Source organism: Nesoenas mayeri (assembly GCF_963082525.1).
Source record: "Nesoenas mayeri genome assembly, chromosome: 2".
In the NCBI taxonomy this organism is placed as follows: domain Eukaryota; kingdom Metazoa; phylum Chordata; class Aves; order Columbiformes; family Columbidae; genus Nesoenas; species Nesoenas mayeri.
The window spans coordinates 120,846,132-120,864,819 of NC_137543.1; the positions used below are offsets into that span (position 1 = coordinate 120,846,132).

An 18,688-nucleotide genomic window follows, 5' to 3' on the forward strand; every position below is an offset into this window, starting at 1 on the left:
TATTCAGCTGGTAGCACTTCTAACGAGTGACTGGGTTGTCTCTCTCTGTGTTTTTTTTACTTCCCCTTAAGAAGAAATTTAATTCTTCATCATTATCTGATGAAGTGTGTTCTTTACAGTTGCTGCATTGCTATATTGAGTTTGCATGGACATGGGCACTTTGCAGCTGAGACATCAGGTTTACTGGGCACAATGCCAGGTTTCCTAACTACTCAACAGATGTGCAGCCTTTCCCCAGATTTGTTGCAGTAGGTTTCACTTTGATGTTGCAAAGATAGTATTTCAGCATTTCCAAAGACAGACATGGATTAAATCTGGAACTCGTCCACTGACTATAAAACTTGAGAGCAAGATTGCCTTTTTTTCCCCCTCTTTTTCCCCATTGCCAGGCAGACCTGAAAAAGTTTTTGGGTAGTTGCAGGCATGTATTTCGGTTGCATCGACCTTTGCATATTGGCCATTTCATTAATTTATTCTTGTTCTGGAGATGAATAATTTTTTCAGTGTGATAGATATCCCAAGAACATTGTGATGCTATCTATTTGGAAATGCTTATTTTTAAAATATCTACAGTAGAGCATCCTGCTGATCACTTCAGAATTTTTTCCCCAAATATTTTGGATGTAGAGATGTTGCTTTATGAAGTACACTAGAAAGAAAATAGAAGTAAACTGCTTTTAGAACACAGCGATAGCCACCCCTGCATTTTATGCTTCAGCATCTTTGCAGTTTTTCTGTCTGATTCCTCTTCTGACACCCACTCTTAGCAGACATGTCTACTTTCACTGCAGATCTCCACCCCTCATTTTCTGCAAGGCTTAATCATAGCAAATGCCACTTCTCTGTATACTCCAGCCCTCACTGATACTCAAGCCTTTTTGATGTTCTACAGTCGTGATACAATAATAAAACTCCCCTGTCAACTGTGGAAAGATGCACAAAGTAAATTGCTCTACTGCCATCAAATGGTCCTGGCAAGATAGACCATGGGTGATGAATTTTATAATGGCTGGCTTGTTAGGCTATTGGCAATGTGGTTAAGAACATGATTAGCAGCGTTGTGACTGACGTCAGATATCCTATGTCAGATGGTGGTATAAAAAAAAAAGGCATTTTTGGTAACAGGGCTGGGTATTAATCATTGTAAAATAGGTCTACCAATTCAAGTCCTCAAAAACGAAAGCAATTATATGTAGGGGTTTGGTTTTTTTTCATTATTTGAGTGCCACTGTCTTATGAATAGCCTGCTAGTTTTGCTGAATGTTGGTTTTATGGCACAGACAAGTATCTTCTAATCAACAGGACAAAAGCACTGAGCTTATTTTACTTAAGACAATTCCCCTACAGAAAGAGGTTCTCCCAAAGATGCTCACGTGATAACTAGCCTCCTACTTACCTTTCAGCATGCCTCTCTTTCAAGCTAAGCAGTAATGTGGGCATTAACAGCCGGGTAACAAACAAATGCACATGGTAGGATCTAAATGGTCATGCCAGAAAAGACTCAGAACCTCGTCTTTTTGTAATGAGAGGAAACATCTGCACAGTGTGGCACAACTGATGGAGCTGCGTGTCGTGGGAACTGCCACTCCAACACAGCAATCGTTTTGCAGGGTTGTGTGCTAAGAAGCAATGAGTCACACGCACAATACTTGTTATTGATCAACAGCGTGACAACTCTCTGTGCTGTGTTTTGATAAACATATATCATCTAGGGTATTGTTTGCTGCCTCCCTAGCCAACCTGTTTCTGCAGCACATCTGCCGGATAGTAGGCATTGTAGATATGACTGTGCTAGAGGTGTCCCTGTAGGGACAGGTTTCAGGCATGTGGATAGGACCAGGAGGGGTTATTTTGACAATATATTTCTTCCTCAAATAGAGGATAAAATAATTATTTGTGTGATGACCAGTAATGCAGCTGCAGGCAGTAAAGTGCCAATTTATACTGCTGAGGAACAGATTTGTACACAATCAATAGTTTAACTGTCTCAGTTTTATTACTGTTAGCAAAATCTTTGTGTAGAATGCTAAAATTCTGTTGAAATGGAAAAGCTGTGTGAATTTGAGATGATTTCTTTGGAGTTTTCCTTTGAGGGTGGGGTATAAAGAGAGAAGTGCCAGCTATTTCAGAGTGTTGTCTTTGCTTCAGAATTCATATATGATGTGTGCGATGGCAAGGTTGGGGTCATATTTTAAAAAATGTCTATAAATTGAAGCTGTTTGGGTCCAAAGTTTTGATTCAAACCCATCTTCCCATTGAAGCCTTCTGTGTTTTTCATAGTGGCAGGTGGAAGACAAAAGAAATACTCATTTCAGTGCATTGGTAGCATAGGATGCCCAGGGGTTAGTGTGCATTAGTAGTAGTGGCTCACTGAATGGAAATGTGCACTGTTTGCTTAGTGTGGAACAAGGACAGTACTGGGAAAATTGCTGTGCTTGAAGGATGTGTAAACTTAAATTCTGGGCTAAACTGAGAGGTCCCGGTGACAGTAGTAGTGCCAGAAATGTCAGGGTGACCATGAAATGAGACAGCAGCACAGTATCAGCACTTGAGAAAAGTAAATGGAGGAATTAATTTGTAGAGAGCAACGTCAATGGAAATTTGCATTGGGAAAGTTCACAACCTGATGCAAATAGAATCAATTTGCACCATGTGGCTCCATTGAAAATCTGTGCCCGAGGACAGAATTTGGCCTTTCCTCAGTGCTCCTTGGCTGACTATATCCTTCATTTGTTTCCAGGAACTGATAGCTACTGCATTTTCACAGCAGGTAGAAATGAGGTTTAACTCTGTTGTTTCTTTAGAAGAAAAAAATAAAGAAGGAAAAAAAAAAAAATGTATACATGTTCAAGACCTCTTTTGGCTTTGTCTCTATGAATTGTTTTGTTCTATGCTTTAAAACCCTGCATTTTTAATTACAGATATCTAGTGGAGGAAATTAAGAAAAGAGAGGGATTCCAGCTTCTTTTGGAGGTAAGTTAAAATGGAATTTAACTGTTGTTGTTATTGAGGGGTGGGGTGGTGTCTATTGTTTTATTTTGTTCTTTTTAGCCAATTGCCAATTTGTATTTGAAGCTCCTGCAGGAACAGAACACCTGGATTAAAAGTGGGATTGGAAGGAATGCTGTAGTATGGGCTATACAGAGGAAGTTGAGCAAGTTAAGAAAAGGTTTTCAGGAGTGCAGGGGGACAAACAGTGAGAATTCAAAGACAGACTGCTAAGAAGCAGCTCAGTCCGGTTAAGCGAGCCCTTTCTGAAAGGAAAGTTGGACTTTGGACAAGAAGCTCAGGAAGACGATCCTCTGATACATGCAGTGAGGAAAGTCCTGTAACAAGAACCGCTCTATGGCCTGGAAATACTACTTGCACTTGAGTCATCTGGAAATCTTCTGTGGTATATTTGCTTACTAGCTTGGATAGGAGTTGTGACAAGATAACCAGAAACAGAGTGAAACATGACTGGGGGTAGTTAAGTTTTTTCTAGGATGGATGGTATTTTCAGAGGGGGGTGATGTGTATTTGATGTGTGAACGGAAGCTGAGATAATCAAGAAAGCAGTATAGGCAATGGCAATATGATAATATACGCCATCTGTCTACTCCTGCCATCTGATTTTAAATAGTTTTAAGATAAACCCTGTCACAGCGAACTAGTGCTTGCACTCCTGAGGAAGCCGCTGCCTTTTCAGGGTCTGTGTTTATGTATGTACTCAATGTGTGCTCTTTGGGGAAAGAAATGGGACTCTTAAGAGCTGAGCTTTATTTCATTCAGTGGCAGCAGGTGGCAGGTTTGCAGCTCTGTTCCTGCTGACAACGATATTCTTCTTGATGATTAAATTGTATTTAATGCATTCTTTGAAGCGAGGCGGAAAATGATATGAGCAGTTCCCAGTGCCCTTTCATGAAAGAACGTGTCTCAGCTGGTGGGCTCTCCTCGCTCTGGAGGCTGCCTGGGATTGTAATAGCAGCTGCATTCACAGTGGGGTAAAGAGATGGTGTGACCCAGCTACCAAACTCCCTTTTAACTTCTTTTCTTTTCTTTCAACCAGTATTAATGAGGATGGCACGTGGGAGGGGAGAGAGGTGTGTGAGTTTATAATCCATGTTGTAATCTAGACCCCACTTAAATATTGTGTTGCAAATAATGTAGGTCAAGACTGACTGGTTTTATGGGTAGTGTTGGATGGGATTAGATGGCACATTTATTCCTCCTGCTATTGCTACCTGTACAGGTAAAGAAAGAAAAAATCATTACAAATTAGCAGGAAATGTAGAGACATGCTGCACAGGTCTGCTGGGAACATTTTCTCAATCATATATGGAACAGAAACCTCACAAGCAGAAAATGCCTTATTCTGTAACATACAGTGAACAGCCATTCTTGTTGGGAGTCTTGCAGCTAACTCTCTGCTGAGATTTAAGGCAAAATTTATCTGGAGGGAAGCAGGGATATGGCGTTTCAGTCTTTGCTTGAAATGGATATGGCATATACCTTGCTAGGGGTCCTGAGATTCTTATAAAATATGGAAATTGAGAAAGTCAGCATTAACTCCAGCACTGTATAGTGTGCTGTAATGATATAAAAGGAGACTGGCATTGTTCAGTAGAAAAATGACTAGGTTTGTCAGTGTTACATGATGCCAAAAATTGAGTTTGTGTGTTTTGTGTAAAATGCATCATAGGAAATTTCCATTTAAAAATATTAAAAAGAATATGTATTCTTCTCTTTAAAGTTGTTTCAATTTTGAAATGTGTAAGTTACCTCTCTTTGCCTCTCTTACACTTTTTACCTTACCAAAGTTTTTAGTGAGCAAAGCAGAACTAAATATATATAGGAAGAATAAATGAAAAAGGAACCCAAACAGGTTTACTTTTTCTGGGAGCAGGAAGAGAAGTGGATGATATGAAAACTATTTCTAGTTGCCAAAAGGGAGACAAAAGGTGAGTTGGAGAGGGAAGTTTTAATGAAAAGGGTATAAACCCCAAAACTACTATTTTTTCCCCCAAAAAACTAAGCAGAACTTTTTGATGGGCTATAACATGTATTCCTGTCCCATTTGCTACGTCTCATAAGCAATCACTTGTTCTCTCATTTAGCCGGAGTATGCAAATGTTTGCTTCTGGTACATTCCACCAAGCTTAAGACAAATGGAGGATGGACCTGAATTTTGGCAGAAGCTACACCAGGTGAGTGTCACATAAACAGTGTTATCTGAAGCTTACTGATTTATCTGTGTGCCAGATAAGAATGTGAAATAGCCCGTAGCTTTGCTCACCATTAACCTATCAGTAGAATGCGAATTTAGTCCTTAAATAGATGTTGGTAGGGACTAAGTTTGTTCTCTGTTTAGACAGGGCTAATTAAGAAAAAAAATGAATGTAAGAGGTGCAGGCATTTACAAGTATTCAGCTTACTATCAAAGCTGTTAGCAGCTGGCAGAACTGAGAGAGGAGGAACACTGCCTGCATTTCTCATCTAGACATAGACTGTTCATTATGTGTTCCAGACACTTAAATGCTGTCCTTGGAACTTGTTTTGCATAGTCTATGATAATCTATGATAATTCAAGTGAGAAAGTGCTTAAAAATATATTTCTGATGTTAAACAACCCGTAAATGACAATGGGAATACAATAGGAAAAACTTCATTGGTGAGCGTTTTGGTAATTCTCTGCCATTCTGGTAGAAAATCATTATAATGAAAAAAACCAACAGTAACATTTTGAGGTTACTAATGGGGGATTAGTATTTAAGACTTAATTAAGAGGCAACTAGACACTGTGGTATTATGTTTTACTGAATAAGCATTTCTGTGAGGACTTGAATTGAATTCATTGTTTTCCTCCTCTCTGTAGCTGCTTTGGTGTTCTGCATTTATTTTTTCCTAGAATTTTTTACTAGAAATTTAAACTACAACATAGATGTGTATACCATATACATGCCTGCACATGGAATACATTCTGTATATACACGCTATACATACTATATATACATGCATACTTCCTGTAACACCTGCTCTCCTTCCAGCAGCTTTCCTTTAACAGGAATTGCTTTCAATTTATGCTGGATGCTGGCATCTTTAGGGGTGAGGTCTTCCTTAACTCTGTCTTCATTGTGTTGGAAGGGATATTTAACTTTTGCAGTGCAAAGCCATGTATAGCTGTAGTGTGGTTACAATGGCTTTGTATTTACCATGCTTTCACAAAGCGTGGATGGGTTATGATCCTTTCATATGGGGCTTCCCTTCCTCTTGTTAGAGTGGAAGGCCTAAATATATGTATATGCATAGATAAGCACACACACACAGAGCTGTATAACAGCTGGTCTGGAGGACTGAGGATTTGGAAAGGAAAAATGGGAAGGCATAGAAGAAATAATGTTGCAGCTGCCACATTTTGCTTTATGTATCTAGAGGGAGAGGACTGAGGAGGGAAGGGATGAAGCACAATGAATGGCTTTGAGCATGTATGTTTTGTGAGTGGCTTTTTGAGTCTAACTTAGTGGTTCTTTGCTCTGCTGCTCTGTGGTGCTTCCAGTCAGGGTGGGGAACAGATACCTGGCATTATTTGATGTACTGATGCAGATAGACTGACCCTGGAAATGCAGATTTCCTAGCCAGGGTTTTGTGGGAGAGGACTTGGAGGGAAAGGAGCTTGTGTGCAGTTTCTGCCAAGAACTGAGCACTGTTGCAGATCTCAAACACTCTTTTCGTGGGCAAGGTGACATTTTCTTGATTCTTATGCTTCCTCTGATGAAGCACTAAGAAAATCAAAATCCCGAAATGTATTTTTTTCCCTCCTCCCTGTAAAACCCCTAAAAAACCCACCAGAAAACAGAAGAAAACTCCACTTTATATGGCACAGATTTATCTCCTGAGGGATAGAGAGAGGAAACAAATGGCAGGTGCTAGTTGTGTTGCTTTTGGCATTGCTGGGAAGTTCTTGAGCACTTACAGAAACGAGGCTGTTACACAACTACAGTGTGTTATTTCCTCTCTGATTCTCTGCAGGCCCAGGTCTGGGGTTACTTTGCTATTTGGATTCTGGGGTCTAGTTTGGGGCACAATATATGTCAGTGAACAGATGAGATGACAGCACTGGGTCACATGAAATAAGGCTGACTTGACTTTTCCAGCCAATGTCAATTTATTCTAACATTACTGATGCAAACAGCATAGTTATTATATTAGTATTGCATTAATCAGTACAAATATATAGCTGGGCAAGAAGGAATGCATCCTGATCAGCAAGTTGTAAGTGACAATAAGATGAAAACTGGAGAGATTGTAGCATTATGCCATCAACAGGCAGATGGGGTTGTGTACAGTCTCTTGACTGCCAGTACTTCATGAATATTCCCATCATTTCACTAAAATGAGAATTTAAAAGCTTTAGTTCACAATTCACACAACATTTTAACATCACAATTATTTTGTTTATCCAGAAATCAATCTTCAATTTTGTTGACCTGCATATCGGACAACAATTAAGGAAATGTATGTCTTAATAATTCCTTGAGCAAGTAATTGATTTTATTCAGCTGCTTGTTCAGCAATATTGTTCAGAATAACATAATGTCTTCTAAGGTTAGTTATGTAATTTTTAGTGCTGGTAGAAGCTGATAAGAACTCTGATCTCAAGTCCTCTGCTTTGTGAACAATTTGCATAGTCCTGTGCAAAATAACCCTGAAGGTTTTCTGTTGTACTGGCTCTTCTCCAGCTTCCATGGCCCACTTCATGTGGAAATGTGTCAGAGCTGACTGGGTTGCAGTGTGATACCTGATTCAGATGTCAGTCTTCTAGCTGTCCTACATAAACTGTGTCACTCAGAAACCTTTTTTCTTTTCTTTTTTCTTTTTTTTGTGGTTGGCTGCTTGTTTTAAATTCTGAGGCCTTGGACTTCATTGTAAAATTTGCCATCTTCAGTGTCTCCAATATGCCCAAAAGAAACATGGTAGGAAAGAGTGGCCTGAAGGATTTGTGACAGCCCCTAGCTGGTCATTTGAGCCATCACCTGAACACATTAAAGAATGAGAAATAACAAGGGGGTAGGAAGTAAAGAACTGCATAAATGGCACATTACTCTGTCACCCAGTGAAACTGAGACTTCTGTGCACATCCATAGTCTTTACAACACTTTAATCTTTTGGGATTACAGCAGGATTTGGCTGTGTAGTGAAACTGGTTCTATATAAAGGACAGCAAAGCTTTGGATGTAGTTGGGTGGTACATGATAGTCCATGCCCTGAATATTTTGTAGTACTCTGAGTGTGTAGCAGATGACATAACCCATAAAGGAACCTGTGATGTAAGGTGCTTTTCACTGACATTCTTCACAAGTAAATGAAGAGGGATTTCTTGTAGAAACCATACAAATGAGCACTCTGTGGTAATTGGGGACTTGCTGTTACATTCAACTAGAAATATTTTTAAGTGGCTTTATTTTGTCATTGCAAACTGGGGGCAGTTGTCTCTGACATGGAACTGACATAACTGATAAGGAGAAGGAACAAGCCTCACAACTGCTGTGCTAGTGCTGTCTGTGCCCCCTTGTGGTATTTTTGCTCCTCTTCCTCTTATGACATCCTTAAGATTTACTTTGTTTACTGCTGAGGATGGTCAGTGTGTCACAGAGACACAGTGAAAAAAGTTTAACTGGAAATGACAAGCCAGAAATAGAAGTGAGGGAAGAAAGTAAAAAATTAAAGCCCAGACCATTTCAATTTTCATGTTTTTGGTTTGGTTTGTTTTTTCCCATAACCAAAAATATCTGTGCATATTCTTACTTGTAACAGTCTTCTCTTTAGAAAAGGTGGTTTTCTCAGCTTCTGCTGAAGTGTCTCCAGATGATGCAGAATTAGCTGCTTGTTAGTAGTACTGTCTCTGGGAAAGCCTCCTGGCAGCACAGAGGACACAAGAAAGGTTTGGAGGGATTCATCTGGAACTATTGCTGTCCTGTTGCTCAGCCAGCTAGCTGTGCCACGTGCATTCTGGGTCAGCTTGTAGTCTGCTTAAATTCAGTAGTCTGCTCAAATTCAGTGTGGTCTACAGGACTAAGAAGTAACCATCTTTAATAGAGCCTTCCTCTTGTCTTTGCCAAAGGCTCTGGAGCATAACTGTAGGTAGACTACTGCGTATTGAACGCTGTGCAGTAAAGAAAGTTAGTGGTATATTGCTAAGTACCACTTCAGACCTCAACATTTGGGTTAAAAAAGCTTGTAGCTTTTTATACTTTATAAAGTTTTTCCTGATCTATAGCTCTAACCAACATACACTGGAGTATCAGATTTCCAATAGTTCAGTAAAGATTTTGTACGTGGCTGTTAGCTTCAATTACTTAAAATTCTAGCATCTTAGTCTCAGACTCTACTTGTGTGGTAGGGTTGGGTCATTCTTTTTGTTGGTGTTGTTTTGTTTGCTTCTTGCCCTTGTCTGGATTTTTGGCCAAATACAAAATTTATTTGCTGTATTAGAAGGCTCAGAATATAATTTAATACTAAAGCCTATAGAGCTTGGAATTTTATTTTTGCACCTCCTGCCCTTAGTAAAATGTAACCTTATTCCTGCCTTTCCCCTCCACTTAAGAGAAGAATATAGCTGTCTGCTATCTGAAGGCATATTTGTAAAATAGCCTGTCATGCTGACTGGTGTTGTGAGACATTTATGTAATGAGAGGTTTCATATCAAAGTAGAAATGTAAGGAGGTTGAAGTGGTGTTGCCTTGGCAACCTCTGAATTTTGTGGTCTTTGTAGTATAAATCAAACTCTAATCAAGGACACGATTCAGTATTCTTTATGTATTCAAAATACCTATTGAGTATGGTACGAGATTTGAATGGGAAGAGAAGACAAGACCTCCAATTTGCCCTCAGTTTTTTGGAATAACGAGAGAAAAATTACATGGATTATAACCACAACAGATCTATGAACAAGAAAGGTCCCCAACATGTCACTGCAAGTGTATTTCCATTTGGGATTTTTGAGCAAAATGTTGTTACTTGAATGCCTGGCATCCTTGTGTAACATACTTTGAGATTTTCTTACACTTGAACAAGAAAACAGTTGAACAATATTTTTATGTGTGTTTGAAGAGTAATGGTAGAGACATCCTTCCATGAACTTTGCTTACATGACAAATTTTTATGGTAACAAGTAGCCTACTGACTCTGGCATTGAGTTTCTGTGGACTGCCACATCAAATGACAGGAAAATCAATGGTAAGATTTACACAGAAGTATATGGGAATTAGATTGGCTAAATCATTGTGACTGGCATCTAGAGCTGTTCATCAGTAATTTGTGAATACTGTATGTTAATCTAGTTGTTTCTGGTCCTCTGTGCTTTCTTGTTGCATTGAAATAATGTAATCTTGTAGAGATTCATTTGGAAAAGAACAAAAAGAGATTGTTGAGATGGTGCCCTCCCTTAACCTTTTTGCTTTCTCTTAAAGCAGCCTACAAATCTGTTGGGGACTTTAAGAAACAAAAGTCTGCAAGTAGAAGAGATTGCTTTGGCAGGTCATAAAGACAGACCCTGCGGGGGGATGAACTGTCGTTTCAGGGAATCAGATGGGGATCTCCAAAGGGGTTGTCTATAGAAATGTTGTTTGTCACAGAAATCTTCAGGGTCAACAAAAGCTTCAGATTCATCCTATATAACTTGAGGCAGTTAATCAAGGAAGCTACTTGAGTAGTTGGCACAGTTTCCCTCCATCTTTAACACAGAGAAGAAGGGGAACTCCCAGATCATGACTTAGCCAACATGAAGTCAGAACCACCCTTTTGAAAGACTTGTTCATCTTCATTATATGGGCCCCAGGTCGGCTGCTTTAGTTCATAAACAGAAGTAAGAAGAACCCAACAGTAGATTCTGAGCATGCTATGTACTGTTTTAGGCCCCTATTTTATGGGCTCCTAGATGAAAGCGCTGCAAAATCTCCTCCCAGTTCAGTGGGCCCAGCTGAATTCTCAGAATTGTGCTCAAGAATGGCAAAACTGTAGCATTCTTGGGGAAGTGAGAGTAGGAGACCCAGTGAGGCAGGGCTGTGGGCAAGGACCTTAGGGGAGAGAGGCACAACAGGCCCTGAAACCACAAAATGAGTAATAAAATAATAATGAGGGTTTATGTTGTAGTGTGACCATTCCTCAGCAGCAGATCGTGCTCAGAAATTTAATAGTAAAATAAGCACTCACTTGTTAAAGTAACAACATATCTTATTTTTCAGCTAATAGTACATGATATAAACCAGCAGATGAATAAAGTCTTTGTAGTTTAGCTGCATGAAAATGATTGTTATTGTTAAGCAGAGAGATCTGAGCTCTGATAAATGAGAAGGAACAGTACGGTGTGAATATAATAGCAGAGGAAAATTATAGCAGTGTTACAGTACGTTGTTAATGAAGGATTTGCACACTTTCCCTTTTAATAGATGTTCTTCTTCAGTTTTATGTAACTCATCAGTACAAAAGTGTAGCTGGTAATTAAAGAAGATATTTGGCATGATGTTAAGTGTCTTCTCTGTAGAATTTGAGTTGTAAGAACACAAAAATAACATGCCTTTTCAGAGAAAGTTAATTCATAATAGGATACTTTGGTTTCTGACTGCATATTGGCACATAAATTCCAATTATGTGCCAATATGCAGAATTTATGTCTTTGTTCTCTGTTATATTTATTCTTGCATGAGTACTGAAGTAGTAGTGCTAGACTAAGGGACCAAACTCAGAGGAGAAGTAGGGATCAATGCATCTTACATTGACAGTGTCCATATCGCCTTAGCATTAGACCCAAGTGCTAGCAACACTTCAGTTTATATTCTACATTGGTGGGGGTGTACACCTGCTTAATTTTCAGCTGTATATAATGGTGTGTGAGACTGACTTGATCTCACGCTTGCCCTGTCATGGGATGACTGGCATATCACGTGTACACGGGAATAGAAAGGGGGTATATTTGTATGACTGTATTGTAACCTACAGTGGATACAATAAGACAAGGCAAAGATGTGGACTGTTTGCAGCTCATGCTTTCTGTAATAGTCCCAAGCGATATTCTAGTAATTATTGATATGTCAGTTGTAGAGAGTTATTTTCTAGCTCTTTGCTTGGCCTTTCTTCCAGACTGGTGTTTCAGGAGGGTAGTAGCAGTTGGGCTCCAGTTAAAAGTAGTCCTCTTCATGCAGAAATCTTTACTTTTTTTTTAGGACAGTGATACTCTTTCAGATGAGGTAAATAGGCAAGAATCACCACTTTCCACTTAATTTTCACCATCTGAGTTCTGCTCTTAGGATAGCTGACTATTTCTATTCTACCTCGCAGTCCCTTCCTAGATTTTTAATATCAGGTGATATCTAGAACTAGCAAGATTTACAGCCCATGCAGCAATAATAGAACATCTGGCAGCAAAACATCTCTCTTGTAAGAGCACTGTTAAATAGCTGATAAATCTGCCTCTCAGTTCTTGGAATAAAGAGAAGAAACCCAAATGGCTTTGCTGCTGTGTGCTTTATGAAATGAGAGTGCAGGGCAGCTTTTCTCAGAGACTTAACTTTGAGCTGTGCACGTTCAAGATGCACTGGGGACTGAGGTCTATTGATCCCCAGTGCTCAGCCTACAGAAACAATCAAAGCTGTGGGGAGGGAGTCTGCTACAGCTCCATATGCTGCATTCAGGCTGAACAAGGATTTTGTATTTCCTGAGCCACCTGCAGAGCAAGATTGCTCAGGTCTCCAGAGGCAAAGTAGGTTTCACACTAGTTGTTTCTTGCTTGAAGTCCTTTTAAGGATAATAGAGGGTCTAATCATTTTCCATGTGGTAATACACATAATGGCATGAAATTAATCTGGGGGAATAGACAAAGTGGAGAAAAATATTGTGAGGAAATAAAATCATGAGACTGGTTCAAAGTAAGGGACTCAAACCTTCTAGGGAGATCAGTGCAAGAGATATTTCATCATAGAATGTGATGCTCTGGGAAGGTACATTAGGTAGCTCAGATACTAGGACCTGTATGGCCACATGTAAGTACAGTACTTAATTCAGGTTAAAAACTATCTCACTAGGACTAGTTAGTAAACATGACTGTTCACTCAGGACCCAAGTGAATCACCTACAATAGTGAGGTATTTTTTTTTTCTGTAGAGGTATTCCCTTCTCATAGGGGAAGCACAGGTTCCACTTGTCCAATGTCTTAAAAATTTTGCATACTGCCTGAAGGTCATTCTAGCTTTCACAGAATCACAGAATGTTAGGGATTGGAAGGGACCTCAGAAGATCATCTAGTCCAATCCCCCTGCTGGAGCAGGAACACCTGGATGAGGTTACACAGGAATGTGTCCAGGTGGGTTTTGAATGTCTCCAGAGCAGGAGACTCCACAACCTCCCTGGGCAGCCTGTTCCAGTGTTCTGATACCCTCACTGAGGAGAAGTTTCTTCTCAAATGTAAGTGGAACCTCCTGTGTTCCAGTTTGAACCCATTACCCCTTGTCCTACTGTTGGTTGTCACTGAGAAGAGCCTGGCTCCATCCTCGTGACACTCACCCTTTATATATTTGTAAACATTAATAAAGTCACCCCTCAGTCTCCTCTTCTCCAAACTAGAGAGACCCAATTTCAGTTCAGAAATAGAACACAAACACGAAGGTTTTGAACCTTTGCGTTGTTAAAAGCTTCACACATATAAAATCTTTCTGTTTACACATGGGAAGCATCTAAAAAGCCTTATTTTCTAAGTGAAAGCTCACAGAAACAAAGGCTGTGGGGATACAGCAGGACTGCATTCTCTGCTTTATTGCCACAGATTCAACTGACTGAAGGGTGCTTAAGTGCTGTATAAGCACTTCTTGCTATTTCTGTGTGAACAAAGACAGTACTATTTAATTTGTATGGCTTTCAAATAGATACAGGGTGTTACCCAGAACAGTGAACATTTTGCATTCATTGCTAGGGAGTCTCATAGGTTCTGGAAGGACCAAAAGGGGAAAACTAAACCCCGTTTCATTTCCAGAAAAGTGAATTTTTGGGGAGATTAAGTGGAAGTGGCACAGTCCATATAAATTAAATAGGCAGTTGGTGACATACCTCAGAAATTCATTCTCTCTGCGTTTGTGTAGACTTGAAAAGGTAAGACATCTGAGTGTTCCTTATTTGGAGACAATGGTCATCTTGATTAAAGGGTTATACTATGGTAAAACTGAAGCATTGAAATGGTATATCCTACTATGAATGACCAAGGTGGAAAAGAAAAATAATTATCATTGCTGTGAACACAGAAGCAAAGAGTAACAGCATTTTCTCTTATTATTAGCCTGTCCTTATGCTAATAGGCAAAACCAGATAATCTGAAAAATAAATAAACCCTATTACATTTTTTAAAGGCAAGCATTAAACTATTTTTATAGTATATAAAGTCAAAGGGAATTTACACTGAATCTGTCCCACTAGTTAACTCTTGTTGTATATTTGAAAGGCAGGTCAATTAATGATCAATTATCGATATTTTACAGATAAAGAAAATAAGGAGAAAAAAAGACATAGATGTAAGGGTTTCTGTCATCTCTTCTTTGCATTAGGAGTACTTAAACATGTCATCCTTATTTGTACCTCTCGTAATTTCTAAATAGTGTAATAAAAACAAGCACTTTACACTTGGAGTCACGTTGCCACACAAAACGGTATTGCATTTTTGTTCATTATTGCTGTAGAAATGAAAAATTATGTATTTTGTAATGCAGAACTGTGAAACTTTCCAGAATTGTTCACATGCACTTTTTGGATGTAAATGTTTATGCATACACCGTAAACACCATAAATGTATATGATTATGTATTTACATATTGGGATCGTGTAAAAGAAAATTATTCTTGAAAAGACAGAGAATGGAATAAGGCATAGTATTACTAAAGTAAATAGATTCTTAGAAAAACTTGTTAACAGAATTACAGAACAGTTGAGGCTGGAAGGGACTTCTGGAGGTTATCTTGTCCAAGCCCTCTCCTCAAGCAGAGACACCTAGAACTGGTTGCCCAGTTTCATGTCCAGGTGGCATTTGAATAACTCCAAGGACAGAGGCTCCACAACCTCCCTCACAGTGAAAATGCATTTCCTGATGTTCAGAGGGAAGCTCCTGCATTTCAGCTGGTGCCCATTGGCTTTGGTCCTGCCACCTTCCTCAGCCTGGTGGCAGTGCTTTGCCTAAGGCAGCCCAAGCTACACTAGCCTTCTCTGTGGCAAGGACACATTGCTGGCTCCAGTTCAACTTGGTGTCCACCAGGACTCCTATGTCCTTTTCTGCCAAGCTGCTTTCCAGCTGGGTGGCTTCCAGCATTTATTGGTGCAGGAGGTTGTTCCTCTCCAGGTGCAGGATTTGACATTTACCTTTGAACTTCGTGAGGTTTTTGTCAGCTCATTTCTCCAGCCTCTAATGTTTACACATTCCAGTTTCTCTTAAAAAATGATCAACATTTTTGCTGTCTTAATAGTATTTGGCTACTTCTTGGAGGAAGACAAACAAACAAACAAAAGCAACAACAAAACCAAAGCAAAACAAAAAGAAACCCCAACAACAACAAACTGACGGCCCTACAAAAGCAAACACAACCTTATTCCTCACAAAGATAAACTTTCTAATAAATTGTGACCTCTAAGTCTATGGTTTATTCTTTGACAAAAATAGACTCTGCATTCTTAGCCTGTTTACAGTCATATTTTTTCCTTTCTGAGATATGGCAAATTGCTATACTCTTGTTGTATTTTGTTGGTTTCAGTTAGTGCACCCTGATTCCTGAATACACAGTACTTGTTTGCCCGAACAACATATATGTTCCTCTGCTTAAATAGGACTAATTACTCTTCCTTTCCTTTGCTTCATTTTGGAGTTAGAACATATTGACTAATATTTCAAATGGCCTTTTGTGCCTGCCTGTGAAGAGAACTGCTTTTAATAAAAAAAGCAGAGTTTCAAGACACTCAACAATTAATTTAGTTTTAGTTGACCCTATTGACTATGCTCTTACAAAGCTGCACTGTGCTCCTGCATAACTGTGCACCCCTTCATTATGGTCTCTCAGTGCCATGTGCACATTAATAACCAACGATGGAAGAAAAAAAGTTTGAGTTACAGGCTGAACTCCAAACTACAGCTTTTCTGGAAGTGTCATAGATCATGTTTAATAGCCTGTGGATCAAAATGAAACCCAATATACATCACAGGGGAACTCAATAATTGAAGCATCCCAGGAATGTCTAAGTACTGGAGTCTTGAGGGCACTGGAAGCTTCATTTTGTGCTCAGTTTTTACCTGAGTAAAAGCTGTCTCATCCCCCCATGATCTTTTCTTTCTGTAACAAATGGTAATCATATTTTAACGCACTGACTTAAATTATTTTATCTGGCATTCAGGAGAGCAACGAACTCCTTTTTCTTCCCCATCCAGCTCCTAATTTTCTGTGAAATAAGAAAAACAGTCATTCAGAAGTATTAACATTTCAGAGTGTCTCCAGCACACTCGACTCACGGCTATCTCATCTCTGTGCTGAGTGTCTGCAGAATGGTCCCGCAGGGGCACTGAGCGTGTTCTCTGGGTCTGTGAAACTGGTCTGCACACGAGCACTGAATTTACTCCTTTCATATGAAAAGCCCTGGAGGCTCTCTGAAGGATTATAGCGGGGCCCTTGTTGATGAGAACTCAATAACTTGCAACCTGGGGCTGCACAGCTGGTATTGTACGTGAATGGGGAGGATGTATAGTCTTGTCTCAGGAAAAAGGCTATCACAGAAGGGTTTTGTGGACCTGGCACTCCGTGGCTTACTCAAGGGATAAATTCTATTCGTCTGTGAGAGAGGTGGAAGGAAGGTTGAATTTTGCAACATCCTACTGACAGAAAAAAAAAAAAACCAACATGGGATGAAACTGTAGGAAGCCTGGCTGAATTGAGGCCCTTGGGCTCATTGTAGCAAACTGGGTTGGTGCGGAGCGTGCTGGCTGGTGCGGAGCCCTCAGTGTTCCGTGTAGTGACACAGCTGTGCACCCCGGTTCAGCCTCATCCAACGGTGGGCAAGGCTGCTCCCCAAGGAGCTGTTGTTTCACCTTGTGCCCATCCTGCAGCTGCCCAAGCTGTGGCTCCCCGACCCTGTGAGGATTTTGGTATGCAGTTCAGAGGATCAGGAAGTTTTGTTTTTTATTATATACAATGGGAGTTTGAACTGGATACAGCAGATGACTGAGGAATGCAAATGAGGGAATAACAGATGATTTTTAGGTGAGTGCTTGCAGTGAACATTTTAGGGTACTCTAGGGTTTGATGAGGCGACTGCCCAGCTGAGCCGCTGTCTTGATACGTGATAGTTATATATGTTCCTTAACCTTGCTAGTACTTGATATTTCAATGCTGAAGGACATGTGTAGGATAAAAGTAATGCCTGGTCCTCCCATTAGTCCTTTGCATAAGTTGAATCTCATTGAGAGTGAAAACAAAGAATGTGGCCAAACAAAACTATTTTCAGCAGTTGTTTGATTGTTAGCGCATTATTTTTCTTGCTTTTGCTCACAGTAAAACTGCAATGTGAAATGGAAGCCACCACTTCTTGGCTGGCACCTTTTAAGTGCAACCTCTCCATCTGCAAGGGTGTGGTAACAGGAGCTTCTCTGAATTCTTTAAATATTGTATGAAGGGACTTCAGTATCAGAAATTGCAGATGGGCTAAATGGCAATCTCATGAATGAATAATGAGTGCTAGTGGCATCTGTTGGTAGTGGCCTTTTAAACGAACCCTTTCTACACTACACAATAAAGTTTCCTCTAGCTACAAATCTTTCTGGTGGCATTACAACCATTCTGCCCTGCAAGCTGTTACCTGCTGTGATTTCTGAATGAATGAAGTGGTTTCTATCATCCTCTTGGTTTTGGCATGTTTAATAAATAACTGCAATGAATTGACTGTAGTGCAATAATAGTGATTACAAGATAAATAGCACAGTGATTTTTTTTTTGTCATTTTATAGGGAAGTGGAGAGAAAGAAAATAAAATCTGAGTTTCACCCTTAAATAATGGACCACTACAGCATGAGTTACAATGTATTTGATGGAAAAGAAAATATCTTTCTGCTTTAGCCAGAAAGCAGAAGCTGCTTAACAGTATAAGCTTTTGTTTTACCTCAGAGGAAAGGTAAACTTCTACTGTAGTTTGAAACATGGGTGACAATTTCAACACTGGTTAAACCTATCTGGGGAACTGTTTCAGGGTATTTGTTATATCAGGTATGGATGGGGAACTCCCATGTCATGCGAAGTTGCAAAGAATATGGACATTAGGGCATATGCAACATTTATAGAAAAGAATGACAAACATACTTGGGTTACAGATATTTGATGAACAAATTGTTTAGTGGCTGGTTTAAGGTACGAATGAAAAATCTATGGCTTTATATTTCTGCTTATGTTGGACAGCTTATGTAGATTTTGTGGAAGAGCAGTAATGCATAGAAGTATCCTTACTTTTTTCCTGGTGGTCCAAAAGATGCATTTTTTTGGCACCAGAATAGGAGTGCAAGTACAACAGAGGAAAGCAAGCTTTTTGACAAAGAAGAGCGATGAAGATGATGTACTTTCCTTGCCATTCCCGTCTTTCTCTGCCCTTCTCTGCTGCTTACTGCAGAAGCAGCCCTTGACCAGTGCAGTGTTTGTGCTTGACC

At 39.7% G+C, this 18,688-nt stretch overlaps 1 protein-coding gene across 1 annotated transcript in view; it reads left to right on the forward strand.

Annotated features, from left to right (window-relative positions):
- Positions 1-18,688, forward strand: part of GADL1 (glutamate decarboxylase like 1) — a 61,648-nt gene that overhangs the window by 32,240 nt on the left and 10,720 nt on the right. The window contains exons 12-13 of the mRNA XM_080340065.1: positions 2,922-2,973; positions 5,097-5,186. Of these exons, the coding sequence (XP_080196191.1) occupies positions 2,922-2,973; positions 5,097-5,186 (142 nt within the window). The remainder of the gene's footprint in view (positions 1-2,921; positions 2,974-5,096; positions 5,187-18,688) is intronic.